The sequence below is a fragment of the Heterodontus francisci genome, chromosome X, assembly GCF_036365525.1.
Source record: "Heterodontus francisci isolate sHetFra1 chromosome X, sHetFra1.hap1, whole genome shotgun sequence".
NCBI lineage: Eukaryota > Metazoa > Chordata > Chondrichthyes > Heterodontiformes > Heterodontidae > Heterodontus > Heterodontus francisci.
The window spans coordinates 5,646,504-5,666,308 of record NC_090421.1 but is presented as its reverse complement, the minus strand read 5'-3'; the positions used below and the strand labels follow the sequence as shown (position 1 = coordinate 5,666,308).

At 43.5% G+C, this 19,805-nt stretch overlaps 1 protein-coding gene and 1 long non-coding RNA gene across 7 annotated transcripts in view; one reads left to right on the top strand and one right to left on the bottom strand.

Moving 5' to 3' along the window:
• The first annotated feature begins 60 nt into the window (after positions 1 to 60).
• LOC137358598 (uncharacterized) lies at positions 61 to 19,564 on the top strand. Of its 4 annotated transcripts, none has more exons than XR_010971249.1 (4): positions 65 to 128; positions 6,541 to 6,630; positions 7,765 to 7,872; positions 19,076 to 19,564. It is a non-coding gene; the product is annotated as an uncharacterized lncRNA (long non-coding RNA). The 4 variants fall into 4 exon arrangements; XR_010971246.1 differs by having other exon boundaries at positions 18,917 to 19,564; XR_010971247.1 differs by lacking the exon at positions 6,541 to 6,630 and adding an exon at positions 5,787 to 5,876 and having other exon boundaries at positions 83 to 128; positions 18,917 to 19,564.
• The window catches only part of erbb3a (erb-b2 receptor tyrosine kinase 3a), a 145,399-nt gene continuing 137,728 nt past the window's right edge, over positions 12,135 to 19,805 (bottom strand). For all 3 annotated transcript variants that reach the window (XM_068024649.1, XM_068024648.1, XM_068024650.1), the window contains exons 24-28: positions 18,936 to 19,033; positions 16,975 to 17,136; positions 15,603 to 15,665; positions 14,324 to 14,609; positions 12,135 to 12,469 (exon numbers count right to left, since the gene is read on the bottom strand). In XM_068024649.1, the coding sequence (XP_067880750.1) occupies positions 12,177 to 12,469; positions 14,324 to 14,609; positions 15,603 to 15,665; positions 16,975 to 17,136; positions 18,936 to 19,033 (902 nt within the window). In that variant the 3' untranslated portion in view covers positions 12,135 to 12,176. The remainder of the gene's footprint in view (positions 12,470 to 14,323; positions 14,610 to 15,602; positions 15,666 to 16,974; positions 17,137 to 18,935; positions 19,034 to 19,805) is intronic.

The following is a 19,805-nucleotide window of genomic DNA, read 5'->3' as shown; positions in this document are numbered from 1 at the left end:
GCGCCGTCCTGCTGTCCGTCAACTGATTTTTTTTTACCTCACGTTTTGTGAGATTGAAGTTCGAGCTTCTTCCCCCCGCCCCACAAAAAAGTAAACGGCCTGTGCAAGAGTGGGACAACCGACAAACTGTAAGACCAATTTAAACACGATAAACAGCCTTGTGCTGATAGTTATTTTTACATTTAAATCTGTCTGTGACACTAGAGAGGAGCATTAAAGGAGAACATTAAGTAGCTCGGTCTTAAAACTTTTAGAGGGGAAGCTGTTGTTGTTAATAAGATTTATTATAGTTTGAATAAAGCCAAAGTGACAATTGCCTTACAAGTCACTGCTTTGCAAGAGTGGCATATTCAATAGGTATTTGCGTCATGAAAAAGTTATCTGTCCCTTTATTTTCCGCAACAGTGATTTTTAAAACTTTTCTGTAGGAGACCACCTGTAAATACAGAACTCCTGTCCTAACGTCCATAAAGTCGGTGTCAGGTACCCAAAGATCATTTTGATAGAACGACGAAACTAATGTGCTGGTAAATCAACAATTACAAAAATTCTGACAGCTTCACAGGCTAGAGTTCAGGGACTCCCAATTTGAAAATCTGTGTTGTAATATTCAATGCAGTGACTTACATTGCATCAAAATGTGTCATTCTCCTGCAAAAATCGCAGTTTTGCTTCTTTGTGACTACCATAAGACGTTTACATTAAAAGAATGTTATCGGATTGTTTATAGAGTTGACGTAGATTCAGAACCGGGAACAGTCTGTTCCATAAACTCAGCTACCGCAAGTTTGTAGTGGAGGAAGTACCAGATCTGCTACAATTAAAAACTTTTCAATGTTTTTTGTAAATTTGTAAATGGCAAACATTATGTTCTTGAAAAAGTGCAATCTGAGTAGTGTCCATTCACCAACTGGCCATCATAGAATTCCCCATTTAGCTCTTTTGTTCCATTAGTTGGAAGATGGTTGTGGTTGTTGGAGGTCAATCATCTGAGTCAGAGTCGTACAGCATAGAAACAGGCCCTTCAGCCTACCGCGTCCATGCCGACCATAATGCCTATCTATACTAATCCCACCTGCCTGCATTAATTCCATATGCCTTGCTCATTCAAGTACCTGTCCAGATGCCTCTTAAATGTTGCTACTGTTCCTGCCTCCACCACCTCCTCAGGCAGCTCATTCCAGATACCCACTATTCTTTGTGTGGAAAAATTTACCCTTTTGATCCCCTTTAAACCTCCTCCCTCTCACCTTAAATCTATGCCCTTTAGTTTTAGTCACCCCTACCATGGGAAACAGACTCTGGCTATCTATCCTATCTATGCCTCTCATAATTTTATATACCTCTATCATGTCCCCTCTCAGCCTCCTTCGCTCCAGGGAAAACAGACCCAGCCTATCCAATCCCTCTTTATATCTCAAGCCCTCCAAACTAGGCAACATCCTTGTGAATCTTTTCTGCACCCTCTCTAGCTTAATCACATCTTTCCTGTAGTGCAGCGACCAGAACTGCACACAGTACTCCAAATGCAGCCTAACCAACGTCATGTACAACTATGTCCTTGCACCCCAAGGTCTCTCTGCTCAACACCACTCCCCAGGGCCCTGCCATTCACTGTATATGTCCTGCCCTGGTTTAACTTCCCAAAATGCATCACTTCGCACTTGTCTGTGTTAAATTCCATTTGTCAATCCCTTGCCCACTTTCCCAGTTGATCTATATCCTGTTGTAACCTTAGACAACCTTCTTCACCGTCCACTATACCACCAATTTTGGTGTCATCTGCAAACTTACTAATCACGCCCCCGACATTTACATCCAAGTCATTAATATATATGACAAACAACAGAGGGCCCAGCACCGATCTCTGCGGCACACCACTGGTCACCGGCCTCCAATCTGAAAAACAACCCTCCACTACCACCCTCTGCCCCCTATCACCAAGCCAATTTTGTATCCAATTGGCTAGCTCACCCTGGATCCCATGTGTTCGAACCTTGTGGAGCAGCCTACCATGTGGGACCTCGTCAAAGGCCTTGCTAAAGTCCACGTAGACAACGTCCACCACCCTGCCCTCGTCAATCCTCTTGGTCACCTCCTCAAAAAACTCAAACAAATTCGTGAGACATGATTTCCCGCGCACAAAGCCATGCTGACTATCCCTAATCAGACCTTGCCTTTCCAAATGCACATAAATCCTGTCTCTTAGAATCCTTTCCAATAATGTTCCCACCACTGATGTAAGGCTCAACGACCTGTAGTTCCTGGCTTATCCTTGCTGCCCTTCCTAAATAAAGGCACAACATTAGCTATCCTCCAGTCTTCCGGTACCTCACCCATGGCTAACGATGATACAAAAATCTCTGCCAGGGCCCCAGCAATCTCCTCCCTTGCTTCCCATAGTATCCTAGGATACACCTGGTCAGGCCCTGAGGATTTATCCACCTTAATGCACTTCAAAACCTCCAACACCTCCTCCTTTGTAATGGTGATATGCTCCAGGATATCGCTGTTCCCTCCCTTGAACTCACTGGCTTCCATGACCTTCTCCACAGTAAATACAGACGAGAAGCATTCATTTAAGACTGCGCCCATTTCCCGTGGCTCCACACATAGATTACCATACTGATCCTTAAGGGGACCTACTCTCTCCCTCGCTACCCTTTTACTCTTAATATATTTATAGAATCTTTTAGGATTCTCCTTTATCTTATCTGCCAGGGAAATCTCATGGCCTCTTTTCGCCCTCCTAATTTCCTTAAGTGTACTCCTACATCCCTTATACTCCTCGAGGGACTCGCTTGATCCCAGCTGCCTATACCTGACATATGCCTCCTTCTTTGTCCTGACCAGACCCTCAATATCCCTCGTCAACCAAGGTTCCCTAAACTTGCCAGCCTTGCCCTTCAATCTAACAGGAACATGCTGGCCCTGAACTCTTCCTATCTCACTTTTAAAAGCCTCCCACTTGCCAGACGTCCCTTTACCTGTAAACAGCCTCTCCCATTCAACTTTTGAGAGTTCCTGTCTGATGTCAACGAAATTAGCCTTCCCCCAATTTAGGACTTCAACTGGAGGACCAGTCCTATCCTTTTCCATAACTATCTTGAAGCTAATAGAGTTATGGTCACTGGTCCCAAAGTGCTCTCCCACTGACACATCAACCACCTGTCCAGCCTCATTTCCTAAGAGGAGGTCAAGTGTAGCCCCTTCTCTAGTAGGGCCATCCACATACTGCATCAGAAAACTATCCTGGACACACTTAACAAATTCTTCCCCATCTGATCCCTTGGCACTAAGGCAGTCCCAGTCAATATTAGGGAAGTTAAAATCACCTACTATTACAACCCTATAATTCCTACACCTATCTGTGATTTCCCTACATATATGCTCCTCCAATTCCCTCTGACTATTGGGGGGCCTAACGTATAATCCCATCAAAGTGAACGCCCCTTTCTTATTTCTAAGTTCTACCCATATGGCTGCAGGACGTCACTGCAGGAGTTCCTCAGAGTAGTGTCCTAGGCCCAACCATCTTCAGCTGTTTCATCAATGACCTTCCTTCAGTCATAAGGTCAGAAGTGGGGATGTTCGCTGATGATTGCACAATGTTCAGCACCATTCGTGACTCCTCAGATACTGAAGCAGTCAGTGTAGAAATGCAGCAAGACCTGGACAATATCCAGGCTTGGACTGATAAGTGGCAAGTAACATTCGTGCCACACAAGTGCAAGGCAATGACCATCTCCAACAAGAGGGAATCTAACCATCTCCTCTTGACATGCAATGGCATTACCATCGCTGAATCCCCCACTTTCAACATCCTAGGGGCTACCATTGACCAGAAAATGAACTGGAGTAGCCATATAAATACTGTGGCTACAAGAGCAGGTCAGAGGCTAGGAATCCTGCGGTGAGTAACTCACCTCCTGACTCCCCAAAGCCTGTCCATCATCTACAAGGCACAAGTCAGGAGTGTGATGGAATACTCTCCACTTGCCTGGATGGGTGCAGCTCCAACAACACTCAAGAGGCTCGACACCATCCAGGACAAAGCAGCCCACTTGATTGGCACCCCATCTACAAACATTCACTCCCTCCACCACCGGCACACAGTGGCAGCAGTGTGTACCATCTACAAGATGCACTGCAGCAGCACACCAAGGCTCCGCAGACAGCACCTTCCAAACCCGTGATCCCTTCCTAACAGCACTGTTGATATACCTACCCTACATGGACTGCAGCAGTTCAAGAAGGAAGCTCACCACCACCTCCTCATGGGCAATTAGGGATAGGCAATAAATGCTGGCCTGGCCAGCGATGCCCACATCCCCATAAACGAATTTTTAAAAACCCTATCAGTTCTCATTAATATCTTGAAAACTTCAATCAAATCATAGAGTGGTTACAGCACAGAAGGAGGCTATTTGGCCCATCATGTCCATGCCCGCTCTCTGTAAAAGCTAGTCAGCTAGTTCCACTCCCCTGCCTTTTCCCTGTAGCCCTGAAAATTTTTTCTGTTCAGATAACTATCAGATAATGTTCCCCCTTTTGAAAGCCACCATTGAATCTGCCTCCATTGCACTCTAAGGCAATCTATTCCAGATCCTGACGACTCCCTGCATAAAAACATTTTTCCTTATGCTGTTGCTTCTTTTGCTTATCACCTTAAATCGGAGTCCTCTGATTCTCGACCCTTCTGTCAATGGGAATAGTTTCTTCCTATCTACACTGTCCAGACCCCTCATGATTTTGAACACTTCTATTAAATCTTCTCTCAACCTTCTCTTTTCTAAAGATAACAGCCCCAGCTTCTCCACTCTATCCTCATAACAGAAGTCTCCCATCCCTGGAACCATTCTTGTAAATCTTTTCTGCACCCTCTCTAATGCCTTCACATCCTTCTAATTTTTAAATTCCAGGGAATACAACCCTAGTTTGTGTAATCTCTCCTTGTAATTTAACCCTTGCAGTCCAGGTATTATTCTGGTAAATCTATGCTGCACTCCGTCCAAGGCCAATATATCCTTCCTAAGGTGTGGTGCCCAGACCTGCTCACAGTGCTCTGTATAGCTGAAGCATGACTTCTACCCCCTTGTATTCTAGTCCTCGAGATATAAAGGCCGGCATTCCATTAGCCTTTTTGATTATTTTCTGTACCTGTTCATTTCATTTTAATGATCTCTGTACATGAACTCAAAAGGGCTTTATATCTTTTGTGGTGTTGCTCATGGTGTGAGCAAACCTGTTTTGTTGGAGAGGGATGTCAAGTTTGTCAAGATTCAGAAGAGATTATAGGAAGTTAAAGTTAGGCAAAATGATATCATGTTACAAACCTTATTTGTAGTCAATACTTGTCAGGTGGAAGGCAAGAGAAATGGTGGACAAAAAAGGTTTCAGAAAGTGGTGAGTGAAATTTGATTGTTTGGGCTTATCTTCCCATGCTGTCCCTCATTCCCCCCCCCCCCCCCCGTGCTGTCCACTCTCCATGCCGTTCCTCCTCTTCCCCCCATCCCCCCATGGCATGCCCCCTCCCCCCTTCGTCGTCAACAGCCCAGTAAGCGAAGCTGGAGCATTGAGTGCGTGGGGCCCGTAACTGCAGGGCATGCGCCGGGCATCGCCCACCAAATTAAACCACCGACCAATCAGAAAATTGCAGAGAAAAACTGCATTATTAATATAGATGTTTACTTTGTATTGTGCACTCTGAATGAGAAACACCAGTAATTCAAGCAGAATTTCACAGAACTGTAAATCTAGCATAATCTGTACTTGGGATTTCACAGTATGCATTGCAGATTTACATTTCCCATAAATCTGCGCTGTTGACGACATCATTGCAAACTCGAATGTAAACAGCTGCATCACGTACCCAGGTAGGTGAATTTTTCTGATCAGTGGTATTGCTACAGCTAACCTGATTCAAACAAGCAGGGGCCAGGAAATTGGATGGCTACTGCACAGTTGTAGGAAGAGTAGTAGGCTGTTCTGCCCCTCGAGCTGGTTCTGATCATGGTTAATCGATACCTCAACTCCATTTACCCATTTTGATCCATATCCTTGGATACCCTTAACAAAAATAAATTCTGCACTCTCAATCTTGAAAATTTCAATTGTTCCCCAGCATCCACGGCCTTTATGGAGGGGGAGGAGTGTTTTCCAACTTTCCACTACCCTTTGTGTGAAGAATAATTTTGTGAATTCCCTCCTGAATTGTCTGGTTCTAATTTTAACATTGTGCCCATTTGTTCTGGATTCCCCCACCAGCAGAAATAGTTTCTCTGCATCTACCCTGTCGAATCCCTTTTTCATTATAAACACCTCGATTAGATCATCCTTCAACCTTTGTAACTCAAGGGAATAGAATAAAGGCCTGCTCAGGTCAGGAAATAAAAACCCAACTCGAACCCAACAGAACCACATCGGACCCAAGCCCGAGTCCCTCCACTTTTTCCCGCGCCCGACCCGACCAGACCACCGGAATGGTTACCTACCTTGATTCCATAGTGCACTCACTCACTGTACCACTTTTGGATTAAGGAAGCTGCAGCATGAGCGTGATGACATCATTGAGATGCTTACTGCACAGACTCAGAGTTTCCCTCCTTGACGTCCCGGACTCCAGCTCAGGTAAGTTTTTCAACTTTTACACTCTCCACTCCAGCAGAGCAAAATGCAAGGCTTCCTGTGCATGCCCGACCTGACCCGAGCCCGAAAGCCAGACACGGAGGAGCGACCTGACCCGAACCCGACATGTCGTTGGGTCCCATTGGGTTCAGGTCGTGTAGCAGGCCTTTAGGATAGAAGCCCAATTTACGCCGTCTGATCAGGCAGTACAACCTTCTGGACTCGACATCAAGTTTAACAATTTCAGATAATAACCACTGCTATTTTTTTTGGACAGTAGGTGCTGATAATGATTCTGCTGTTCATTTTAATCTTTCCTGCCTTCTGCCCTAACACAGACCTTTTTGTCCTTTCCTCCCCTCCTCCATTTCCTGCCTCTGTATGTGCTTAAAACTGGTTACATCTCTACATTTTCCAGTTCTGACGAAAGGTCATTGCCCTAAAATGTTAACTCTGCTTCTCTCACCTCAGAGGCTGCCGAGCCTCCTGAGTCTTTCCAGCACTTTATTTTTATTTTTTTTATTTAGAGATACAGCACTGAAACAGGCCCTTCGGCCCACCGAGTCTGTGCCGCCCAACAACCACCCATTTATACTAACCCGACAGTAATCCCATATTCCCTACCACCTACCTACACTACGGGCAATTTACAATGGCCAATTTACCTATCAACCCGCAAGTCTTTGGCTGTGGGAGGAAACCGGAGCACCTGGCGAAAACCCACGCGGTCACAGGAAGAACTTGCAAACTCCGCACAGGCAATACCCAGAATCGAACCCAGGTCCCTGGAGCTGTGAGGTTGCGGTGCTAACCACTGCATGTGCCAAGTTAATGCAACCTGTCCTCATAATTTAACCCTTTAAGCTCTGTATTGTTGAAAAAGGGGAATCCTAGCATAGAGTAGAAAAAGAAAAGTGCAATGTCAGACTGTCCTGCCTAACCTGTGCTGTGATTATGTTTCTGGTGCAACTTGCACCTGTTCAATTCACTCCTGCTCCACAGAATCAAGCGAGATTTGCAAGAATAAATACAATACTTGGAAAAACACACGTGTTTGATCAAAGTGGTGTTTCAGAGCTGTCATCTCAGAAAACTACTGCAGACTTTTTTAAACAAATATTTATTTTAATTTCACAGAAGGGGCTGAACACTCCAGAGTTTCCAACCAGTCCCTTAAGATTGTATAAAAACATTAAGTACACAACAGAAATTAAGAAACTCCTTATGGATGTACACAAGGAACAGGTAATCTATCTGTCTTCCCCATGTTACACTACAATCATTTTTTGTATTTAATACTCAGCAACTCATCGCTCACAAACTCATACTCTGAAAAAAAATCACGTCAATCCTGGTAGATATTTAAAAAATAGAATATTAATTAAAAAGTTTATTTGACTGCTGTTCTTCATTACAATCCACTTAATATATTAAGCATTGTAGTCTTAGAAAATGAAAATAAGTCAGTCCTGCAGGTATTAGAACGTTTGTGTACTTCAAGGCACAATGGGTTTTAAGTAATCACATGGTTAATTTGACATGAAACATCCCTTTTGAACATGTTACAAAACTGTGAGCAACAGGGTAATAGCATTCTTTAAAAAAAAATTGCCCATCTGCAATGTTCTCTCCTCCTTTCCTGAAGGCACTAACCAATCTTGGAGTATAGGCCCAGCTTCCCTTCAGTACTACTTCTTGTGAGAGTCCAGGCAGTATGATTGTGCTATTCAACCAGGTGGGGGGGGGGGTGGGGGGGGGGGGTCAGGGGTGGTGGGTAGATAACCAAAGCTGAGCCCAATAGTGTCCACCCAAGACGGCTACACACACACACTTTCCAGTAGGAGGCACTGGATAGTGATTAGGAATGGGAAGTCTGGCTGATTTCCTTTTGCACTGACTCATGGGCTGGAATTTTACGCCACCCCAGTGAGCTGGATGATGGGGGGGGGGGGCATAAAATGGAGCGGGAGGCCTTCCCGGCTCGCTCCTGCCTCTGCCCCACTTTACATGGGCCACGGGGGGGATGGTGGTGAAATGGGCTGCCCACCCCAGGCCAATTGAGGCCCTTAAGTGGCCACTTAACGACCACTTAAGGGCCTTCGCCCACCTCCATGGGTATTTTACCCGTGGCAAGCAGCCACCCAGAGATACCTGGCAGCCTTCCAGCATATCCGGGGTAGGGGGAGGCCTGACAATCGGGCGCCCAATTGAGGGCTGCTCCCAGGACCCGAGACGCCCCCCCCTTCCCCCCAAATGACCACCCTTGCCTCGCCAGTCCGCAACCAATCTGCCTGGCGAAGCAAATCAAACTTACCTCGGTCCCAGCTCCGGCCCAATGATTGGCCGGCAGCTCATTGAGGCGGGACTTCCTCCCTCAAGCGGGTGGTAGTCCCACCTCTGAACACTTAAAGCCCGGGAACCCGTAAAATGCGGGTCAGGTCCCCGGGCTGGGCAGATGCGGGTTCGCCACCGACTTTTACATCAGTGGCCAGCTCCCATCCGCCTGTCGTAAAATCCAGCCCATTGTCTATACTCACCTGAAGGAGGGTCACTTGAATGAGGTGCTGAGTGCTCCTGGTATAACTGTCCCCTAAGTAACAGTCAGCACCTTCAGGGGAAAACAGGAGGAGAAAAGGTTAACACAAAATAATTTGGCTCCCTCAGCTTTTCGGTGGATAAAGGCAACTAAAAGCACTAAGTCAGACCGCAAGAGACAAACTTGATTCCTGGACTGTGCTGAATTCGCTGATCTCAGCAAGGACACCAGCAGCCCTGGGCTTGTGAGTGGATAAGGAAACACGCCAAGTTTCTTATTGCCATCCAGTGACCCCTCCCTGCCACCGCCTTGCTGGTACATGTACAACTGAGACACACCAGGTGAGGATAGGATTAGGTGAGAGCGTGATTGTAGAATAGTCCAACAATAATCACCACCTTTTCCTACATATGCAGGATGGTCATTTGTGTGCTAATGGAGGGGACTGTAACCCACAGCCTTAATGAGAGAGAAAATATATATAAAACCTGATTGTTAAAGACCCATAGATAGGTACTAAATTTAAAAATTGCACTTGATCCAACCAGACCAGTGAATTTTGGGAGTAGTCTTTCCCTGTCAAGTAACACCCAAAGGAGTCTGACATTAATTGGCTCGTATACTTGTCACTGCTGCTTCATTTGTGAAAGGCAAGAAAAGAACACACACTATAAAACGTAATTCATGAAAATCTACAAATATCCACAACAGTCCTCAGATCAATGCCTTGTCAGCTTTTGTGCCCATCAGGGTTATTTACTCAAACCACTGATCACACATCATTATCTTCAAGTATCCCGGCTCTGCATTTACATATAAAAATGTAAAATTTCTCTCACTATAGTCCCTCATGATATCAGATACAATAGTAGAGGATGTTTTATTTGGGGCGGGGTGGGGGGGGGGGGGGGTGGAAAAGTAAGTGAAGCCACTCCACAATATATTATGGTGCCTTTCATTAATGAGTTGCTCAGAAACACAATGCTCAAATAGAAGATAAATTTGAGGAGCAAATCAGATTTCTTACTGCTTATTATTAAACAAATGTGGAATTCCACAGGAACTATAGAAATCGCATCCATTAAAAGTTTGCACATGCCCAAACCTATTAAAACCTTTGGAGATCAAAATCAGCTATTGAAGATCCAGATTTAGACTTCTATCCACTCAATGATATGCCATGGAGTGCTATCTAAGTGAATCTTCATGCTAGGCTTTTATTTTGTAATCATTCAGGCTAATTTTTGGTTCAATAGTGAAACCACCAAAATTCTTACCAAATCTGGCAAAGGGACCCGTTTGTTCCGTTGTATTCTATAGGCCCACATCTCCATTCACTTTTAGTGAATTTCCCAATAGCGAATTCAGAAGAAATGTTTTTACCCAAAGAATGGTGAGAATGTGGAACTCACTGCTCCAGGGAGTGGTTGAAGCAAATATTCTAGATAAATTTAAGAGGAAGCTAGGCAAGCATATGAGGGAGAAGGGAATAGAGGGTTACGATGATAGATTTAGATGAGGAAAGATGGGAGGAGGCCTGAGTGGAGCATAAATGCTGGCATGGACTGGTTGGGCCGAACAGCCTGTTTCTGTGTCATATATCCTATGTAATCCTATTAGTATCTTTGATTTTGGAATCTTTAAAAAAAATTTTAAACTGAAACTTCCTTGAAAACGCAACACGCTTCCACCTTCTAGTGTCACAACATGCACAGCTAACAGAAAGGCCCAGGCTGCTCCAGTAGGAATACAAACAGCCCTTCCTGACTGATAGTTTGAGCACAGCCACTAGTGGAAGGTGGGGATGAGGGGGACAGCTCTCTTTCCACCCACCCACCCCACCAAAATAATTTTTAACATGTATTATATTCCCCCTCCAAGTTACAGAATTGCCCCTGATCTTTTCTCCTTCCCCAATTCCATATATGGCCTCTCCTTGGATGAGTGATAACCAAAAATTATGAAAAAAATACACTTCCGATCTGAGCACTTTAAAACATAAACAATTGCAAAGATAATTACAGAAAAAACATTGGTGCCCAATTTCTAGGCATTAACCTCTGATCACAATCCTTTAGCTGCCTTGAACAAGAATACCAAACTGTTGTAGCTCAGCACTGAGGCAATTGAACAGGCCAGTCAATGCCTTTTCAATTTGAGCCTCACAATCTCATGTATCCCACGAGAGCTAATCTTGTGAAGGGAGAGAAAATTATACTTCATTCCACCCACTTGAATACACGGTCTAAATCAGTGATCCCTTTTATACTACAATAATGCCATCATATATTAACACAGTGACCAGTGGTGGTTCTTCAGTTGGATAAGGAACAATATACCTTTGGAATTTATGTCTTGCCTCCTTGCAAAAGTCTCCTACTGATCAGTTACTTAAACAGTACGTGCTGCAAGCAACAGCACCACGACCAGGCTAATATCAAGGACGAGGAGACACTTCCACTGGAGACACTTGGGTTGGCCTCTGAGTTTTGTATGAGTCAAAGTATAGAAGAATTTCTACTGAATGGGCAAGGCATGAAAGCATCCCCTCCCTCCTTAGCATTGAACATCAATGGTAGGAGATGGGGTGCTCCATTCACTAACTGATCCACGAAAAGCACGCAACAAGGTGCAAGAAGATTGTTCATTCGTGTGTTTGGCAGATATCTGGTTTACTCACAACGTTCACATCCAGTGACTACCACACAGCAATATTATTCCTGGACATTCACTGGTGAATATGAAAGAGAGAGAAAATGGGCATTTTGGGTGGGTGAATGGGTCAGCATCACTTTGCATCATGTACTGATGCAAACTGGATGGCATTTCACACAAGGGACATCAGTAAAGCAGTTGATCTCTCTAGTTAGAGTGTAAACTCTTCTGATTCAGAGATCCAGGATCTCCCATTCTCTTCCCCCTCCCCTCCCACCCCAGATATTCCAAAGTTCAGATATCAACTTTTTGCTTGTTGGGTTGCCAGCTATCTAAATAGGATCCTGAAGCTGGTCCTCTATGTCCTCTTTATTTCCGATTTTGCTGGGAGACTGCTATGCCAGTAGTCTGGATTATCAAAGGCATGAATGTCACGCTCAGTAACAAACACAGTACTGTCATCCAGGTATTCAGGGTTCTGCACAACACTCACACAGCCGTTGAGGTAGGCCCGTTTGTTCATGTACTCATATTCCTGGTGATCACTTGGTTTCGAATCAGATTCTTTCTGACTCTCGGGTGACTGGGTATTGTTCACATAGTTGACTTTATTATTCAAGGGTTCCACTTCATTGGCAGGCTTCAGAGTCTCTGCAAACACAACAGAAATACTTGTGAATCATTAGAAGAATGATAGATGCTGTGAGATTTTTATTTTTTTCACTTCACTGCTGTAAGGTTCTAGCTCGTACTGGGGTTCAGTTCAGACCATGGCTATCCTACTAGAGAGGCATCGCAGCCAAACATTATCCTGTCCTCATCTGATGTCCACACACAGGTTTCCAGAAGTCGTCACTGTGTAGCATTGAAGAATAGAAATCCTGGCTAATTTATGTCCCCAATTAGAGGCCCCTATCACTGGCCCAGGGCAGACCAGATAACTCAGGACAGGTCACGGACTGAACAACCCATGAATTAAACCGTTGTTATCCAGGCAACGACTACAACAGCCAATTGTGCGCAGCGCAATCAGAAAATTAGATAAATGACCAGTTGCTTGAGGGAGGAATGTTGGTCAAACCATTCAGTGAACTCTCTGCTCTTCTGATAGTGTCATGGGATCCTTAACGCACACCAGAATAAGTAAGTGAGGCTTTGGTTTAACATCTCATCCTAAAGATGCATATCTGACAATGCAGCGCTCCCTCAGTATTGAGGTACTGCATGAGATTAGCAGAAAACAGAGAGTTTGCATAATGGGTCCTTTTCTGATTGGCAGGATGTGACGAGTGGAGTCCCACAGGGGTCTGTGCTGGGGCCTCAACATTTTACAATTTATATCAAAGACTTAGATGAGGGGAACGATGGCATGGTAGCTAAATTTGCAGATGACACAAAGATAGGTAGGAAAGTATGTTGTGAAGAGGACAGAAGGAGGTTGCAGACTGATATAGATAGGTTGATTGAGTGGGCAAAAATCTGGCAGATGGAGTATAATGTGGGAAAATGTGAAGTTGTTCACTTTGGCAGGAAGAACGATGGCAGAATTCCGAGGTGCAGAGGGATCTAGGTGTTCTAGTGCATGAGTCACAAAAAGTTAGTATGCAGTGAATGGAATGTTCTCCTTTATTATGAGAGGAATTGAAAATAAAAGTAAGGATGTTATGCTTCAGTTATACAGGGTATTGGTGAGACCACAACTCGAATACTATGTGCAGTTTTGGTCTCTTTAATTAAGGAAGGATGTAAACGCGTTGGAGGCGGTTCAGAGGAGGTTTACTAGATTGATACCTGGAATGAGCGGATTGTCTTATGAGGAAAGGTTGGACAGACTGGGCTTGTTTTCACTGGAGTTTGGAAGAGTGAGGGGAGACTTGATTGAAGTTTATAAGATCCTGAACGGTCTTGACAAGGTGGATGTGGAAAGGATGTTTCCTCTTGTGGGGGAGTCCAGAACTAGAGGGCACTGTTTTAAAATTAGGGGTCACCCTTTCAGGACAGAGATGAGGAGAAATTTTTTCTCTGAGGGTTGTGCGACTTTGGAATTCTCTGCCTTAGAAGGTGAAGGCGGGGTCATTGAATATTTTTAAGGCGGAGGTAGATTGATTCCCTTGCCTAACAAGAATCTAAGATTGACGGGGGTAGATGGGAGTGTGGAATTTGAGTCAGAAACAGATCAGCCATGATCTTTTTGAATAGCTGAGCAGCGTCAAGGGGCTGAATGGCCTACTTCTGCTCCTAATTCGTATGGTAGATTGTCAGCATAGGTTATGTGCTCAGGTCCTGGAGTGACATTTGAACCCGCAAACTTCTAGTTCAGAGGTGAGAATTCTACCACTGATCCAAATTGATACATAGATTACACCATATTCAGTAGGGCAATTTAGTTCTTTTTTAATAGAACAAGTCTTAATGTTCTCAGTATTCTTGAAAAACTGCATTTTCTTTTACTTTTGTGGTCAAAATGCAACCATAGTTCTCAAAGAGTGTACATTTGATACTTACCAGCTGTAGAGCTTCTTTGTTCTTGCATCACATAGCCATTAATGTCCACCTCTGCTTCATCAGATGGGGAAATCATCAGGTTTGTGCCATTGGAGAAACGTGCACTGCTGTCCCTCGAGCGGTGGCCACGGAGCTGGAGCGTTCCGTTCAAAGATATGTCTTCATATAGATCAAGCGAGGACGCTGTACCTCGACCTTCTGAGGACTCAGAGATAGTTCGAGTTGTGGATTCATTCCGTATCCTTAGGGAGCGCTTTGACCCCAGATCGCCATTCTTCATCCCAGTCTAACAAATGAAAAGGTCACTTTGTTATATCTCACTGAATCCTGGTAAAGTACACATTCTTCCTCTGCTCACACACCTTCACTGGGTGGAACTCACTTAGACCCAAGTAGTTGCTATTGGTTGTACTCATTCTGGCGCTAAAGTTCCACTTTAAGCACGTTTTCGGGATCATTTTGTGTGCTCCTGTTGCAGAGGTACATGTGAGGGCAGCACCTATCGGGCAATGTGTCCAATTCATAGCCCAAAGAATTCTCTGATCAAAATGAGTGGAGAATCATTCAGGTCACAAATCAGAAGCACTGTCCTTCATGACCAAATTCCCGACATGCGTCTTTGTTGCATGAAACTACAATGAAAGCGCCACCTCAAATGTGCCCTTTTTATTTTTAATGTTGCTGTTGGGACCCCTCAGGAAAGCTTCTTGGGACAGTGTACAGTGAGCTCTACTCTGCATCTAAAGCTGTAGAGGTGCAGCTGACTCCCTTCATCACCTGTACTCCAGAATAGCATCGTACACCCAATAAAATGGGAGTTTATGATTCTGCTCTTGGGAAAGAGGAGGCAGGTTGAGTCAAGCAAACGGGGGAGCAAGTCCCAAGGGGTAATGACCTGATTTTGTGCTGGAACATTCCATGATTCAACTGAATAAGTCTTTCTAGTGCTACATATTTTTCACCTGTTTGGTGAGACCACCAGTAAATACAAAAAAAATTTACTCAAAAGGAATTAAACAACAGTTTAGTGCTTGCTACTGATACTGAAAAAAACTATCATGTTAGTTAACAATTAGAATATCTATACTAAATATTCAAACAATTAGGGGTCCAACGAGCATCCAGACATGTTCATTAAAATACTAAGATTAAGAATATTCCAGAAGATCTTAATTATTTTTCAGAGCTGTTGTTTTTGATGGTTTTCTTGTACTATCAACAAATGATACTTTTGGCACTGTTCATCCGAGACTCCAAACAAACCTCTTCCTGTGCCTACCTGTCGAGAGCCATCTGGACCAATCCCATTCATTGGCATGTACCCTGCTGGCAAACTGTTGCTCTGCAAAAAGAGTCAGAAAACAAATTTGAAGTAACATTTGTTAACAAGAGCTGCACAGTCAGCCATGAACCAACACTCAGGTCTTGGGGTATTAGCATACATTTTTTAACACGTTAGAGAGAAATTTCTCTCTGTTATTTAGCAGAGGAAAAAGTGCAAGGAAAGATATTTTAAATCAACTTGTTAAGGATTTGCACAAAACTTATCCAAGGTATAATTTTAGGGCTAGGGTCATAGCCAGTTCAGTTTTGGAATAGCTGACTAATCATTTGTAAGTAGACTGGTGTCTCTTCCCCTGCCCCTTCAATACTGAAGGCACCAACTCTTGCTATGGTACAGATCCACTGGTGTTGGGCAATCCTCACTCAAATGGCCAGTTCTTCACATTCCAGCCTACAGTGTTAGCAGGCTATTTGACCATAGAGGAAGGGGAATCCAGCACAGTTGAACTTAATGTCATTCAATATTCACACACACTTATCAGCAGGAGGATCGTCAGATAATGACCAGGAGCAGAAACCCTGCCTGATTTTTTCCTCTCTTGAGGTGCTGAGCCACTACTGCTACCCCAGCTGAGATGATCTAACTGAGGTGTCAAATCTGGGATCTTCCTGGTCTATACCAGGTAGTTCAGTTGCCCACGGAACCATCCGGGAACCCAATGTTTCTTTCTTATCTTCACATCTAAATGTGACAAGGAGGGATCAGGTTTCCCTGCTTTATATTTTGTAACTAGTTGATGCATAAGACCAACACAGGGTGACTAATCCTCAAATTTGCTTTAGCTGGCTTTACATTGCTGCTCATTTAGTTCTGATTCTGGGAGACAAGTGTTCAGGAGCTGGGTCCCTGTGTTTATGCTACAAAATCTGGCCCCTCTATCCCGGTAGCAGTCATACTTTCGTTGAGTCTTTGATTCTGCTGCTGGTTTTATCGGTGTTAATGTCAGGAGCTGGCTGACAGAAGCCAGTTTCCCGGAATCAAAATGAAAATACCAGCGTAGAATGACTTCTCCCTCCTGGTAGAGGGTCTTCTCAACTCTTTCGTTCCCTTGCCGCACTTCCTTGGCATTATTGTCAACCGGCAGGAAGTGCATTTGGTTCCTTCTGGCTTGACTATGAACCAAGAAAAACCCTCCCAAATGAGATAGTCTGAGTGACAGGCAGAGATTCAAACCACAGCAAAACGCTCAACCGTTTAAGCTGCCTTGCGACATCAATATTTAGGGCTGGTAAAAGAAGAGAACCAATTGCCCAAAATAATTTGCTCTCGCCACCAAATCCTTAGTTTTTATTAGCTTGTTTCATACCCTGCTGGATTCAATCCTCAATCTTAAACTGGCAGATGTTGGGTTATCCAACATGGTTGCCATCAAATCCTCATCGACGTCATCATAATCCATTAGGTCTTCTTCATACTCATGCAGAATCCTCTGTTCACCAATGTGTGTGTTGTTGGCCCGGTCATCACCCTGATGAAAGATACAAAAAGGTTCAAGAAACAGCTGGTGGGTTATCGATAAAAGAGACACAAGGTCAAATGGCCAAAGACGTTGTTAAATCACCAGACTATAAGCAACAGGAGGCAATCCAGTACTAACTAATTCTCTTCAACCTACACAAAGGTAGATTAGGAAATTAGAATGAAAAAAGGAAAAGCTGCAAAAACAGTGTCTTAGTTGCCAGAATCAGAATATTGAAGGAACCAAAGCAATCTATAGCACTTGTGGAATGTAATGTTCTTATAAAGACTCAAAATGGCTTATCTAGTAAGTGGCCTCTAGTCACTGTCTGTGCATCACTGTGTCTGTAAGAGATTAAAATTTATTTAGAACCTTGATTGTGTGTATATAATGCAAAGTGACATTTTAATATTGATGTTCGTCATTGCCTCAATTCTAATGTAGTTAAATGAAAGAAGTCAGTGGCAAATCTACATAAATTAACACTGTACTAGGGAGCTGCAATCTCCTCCAGCCCTATAACCACTTCTAAAACTTGCACTTTTTCTCATTCTAGCCCCTTGTGCATTCCCTATTCGCCCCACCATTGGTGGCCACACCTTCAGCTGCCTAGGTCCTTTGCTCTGGTATTCCCTTCATAAACTTCTTCACTTCCTTTAAGACTCTCCTTAAAACCTGTCTCTTTGATCAAGCTTTGAGTCATCTGTCCTACTATCTCTCTATGTGGCTTGATGTCGAACGTTGTTTGATGACACTCCCTGAAGCGCCTTGGGACATTCTGCGTTAAAGATGCTATATAAATCCAAGTTGTTGTTATACACCTTATCGACTATCTTCTGAAAATCCATATACACTGCATAAACTACATTACATTTATCTATATCAGTCACTTCTTCAAAGAACTCCATTAATTTTGTTAAACAGAACTTGCCTTTGACAAATCCATGTTGGCTGTACTTGTTTATCTCATGCATCTCTAAATGTTCACTATTTTGATCTTGAATTATGGATTCTAAGAGTTTGCCCATGACTGCCGTAAGAGACGAACTCCCAGCAAGGTCTCCGGGTAGGGATGACAAGTAGGAACCCCAGTTGATTAACCTCTCCTTAACTCAGGAGTGCTGAGGTCCCCTAATATCACTTTAGCTGAGATCAAATAAGAGAGCAGAGATCAAACTTGGGCCCTTTTATTGTTCAGCTCACTGGGTAAACCTGCTCAGCCATGGTGGGAGCCAGGATCTAGTACCTTTAACCCAAATATAATTATATGATTTAGAATACTGATTGATTAGAATCTAACGAGATAACAGAAAGGATGAACAGGCTGGGTCTCTTTTCTCTTGAAAAGAGAAGGCTGTGGGGTGACTTAATAGAGGTCTTTAAAATTATGAAAGGTTTTGATAGAGCAGCAAGAGAGAATGTTTCTACTTATGGGAAAGAACAAAACTAGAAGCCATCAGTAAATTCAGAAGAAACTTCTTTATCCAGAGGGTGGTTCGAATGTGGAACTCACTACCACAAGGAGTGGTTGAGGCAAATAGTATAGATGCATTTAAGGGGAGGCTAGATAAGCACATGAGGGAGAAGGGAATGGAGGTTTATGCTGATAGATGAGGAAGCATGGGAGGAGCCTCTAGTGGAAATGTCAGCATGTACTGGTTCAGCCAAATGGCCTGTTTCTGTGCTGTACGTTCTATATAATTCTATGAAATAATTCCATTTTTAGAGCTCCTCAAATACAACATTTGAGTTAGCTGAATGTTCTGAAATCTTTTTCAACATTTTCAAGAGACTTAACGGGAACATACCTCAATAACTAAGTACCTAGCTGGATCACGAGCCATCCGAGAAAATTCTGCACCAAGCTCTTTGAACGTTGGGCGACTGTCCTCGTCAATCATCCAGCCTGTTTTAGAAAAATGAAAAAAATCTTATTTGTTTATTGAAGGAGGGAAGCTGAGAGGAGCAGGCCCTGGAAAATAAATCTTCACTTGTGACTAATTAAGAAGCAATCTGAAGCATAGAAGAAAGGAGGACAAACAATCAGAAGCAGTGTTTCAATAAGGCAGCATGGAACTTTATTCAAGCTTAAAAGCCTGTCTGTCTGAATCCACGTTAAGTTTTCCATCATGGCTGTTGATCGGAGGATGGGATAGGCCATGATCCTCTCCATAATGAACTAACCTGCTGTACTAACTGTCTGAGCTCATATATGAAGAATAACCAAATTGGACAATATACTAGAGAGCTGTTGCTGCCTTTGTAACTGCACACACAAAATACATATGATCATGGCAAACCTTTTTCTGCTTTCTCTAATTACAACCCACATATAATACAACAGCTCCTACTGAAACCTAACTCAGAACCTGTTCAGGATAGTGTCATGTCTTGATTTTGTTGTTGCTGTTTGAATGTAAATGACATTTTAACTGGATGAGGTTAGCTGAATAAACTTCTTCATTTAAGATTCAACTATAATATATTCTTTGCAACCTAAATGCACATTTCCCAATCTGTAATATAAGCCTTGGTTCAATATGCTCTGATACAGTCTCTCTTTTAGTAAGCAGTTACATGACATTATACTGCATAGGCAACTTCTCTTTTAAGAATGTGTCCATTAATTTTATTTTCTCCTCTCCGTATCAACATCATTTCTAAGGTAATAGATTAAA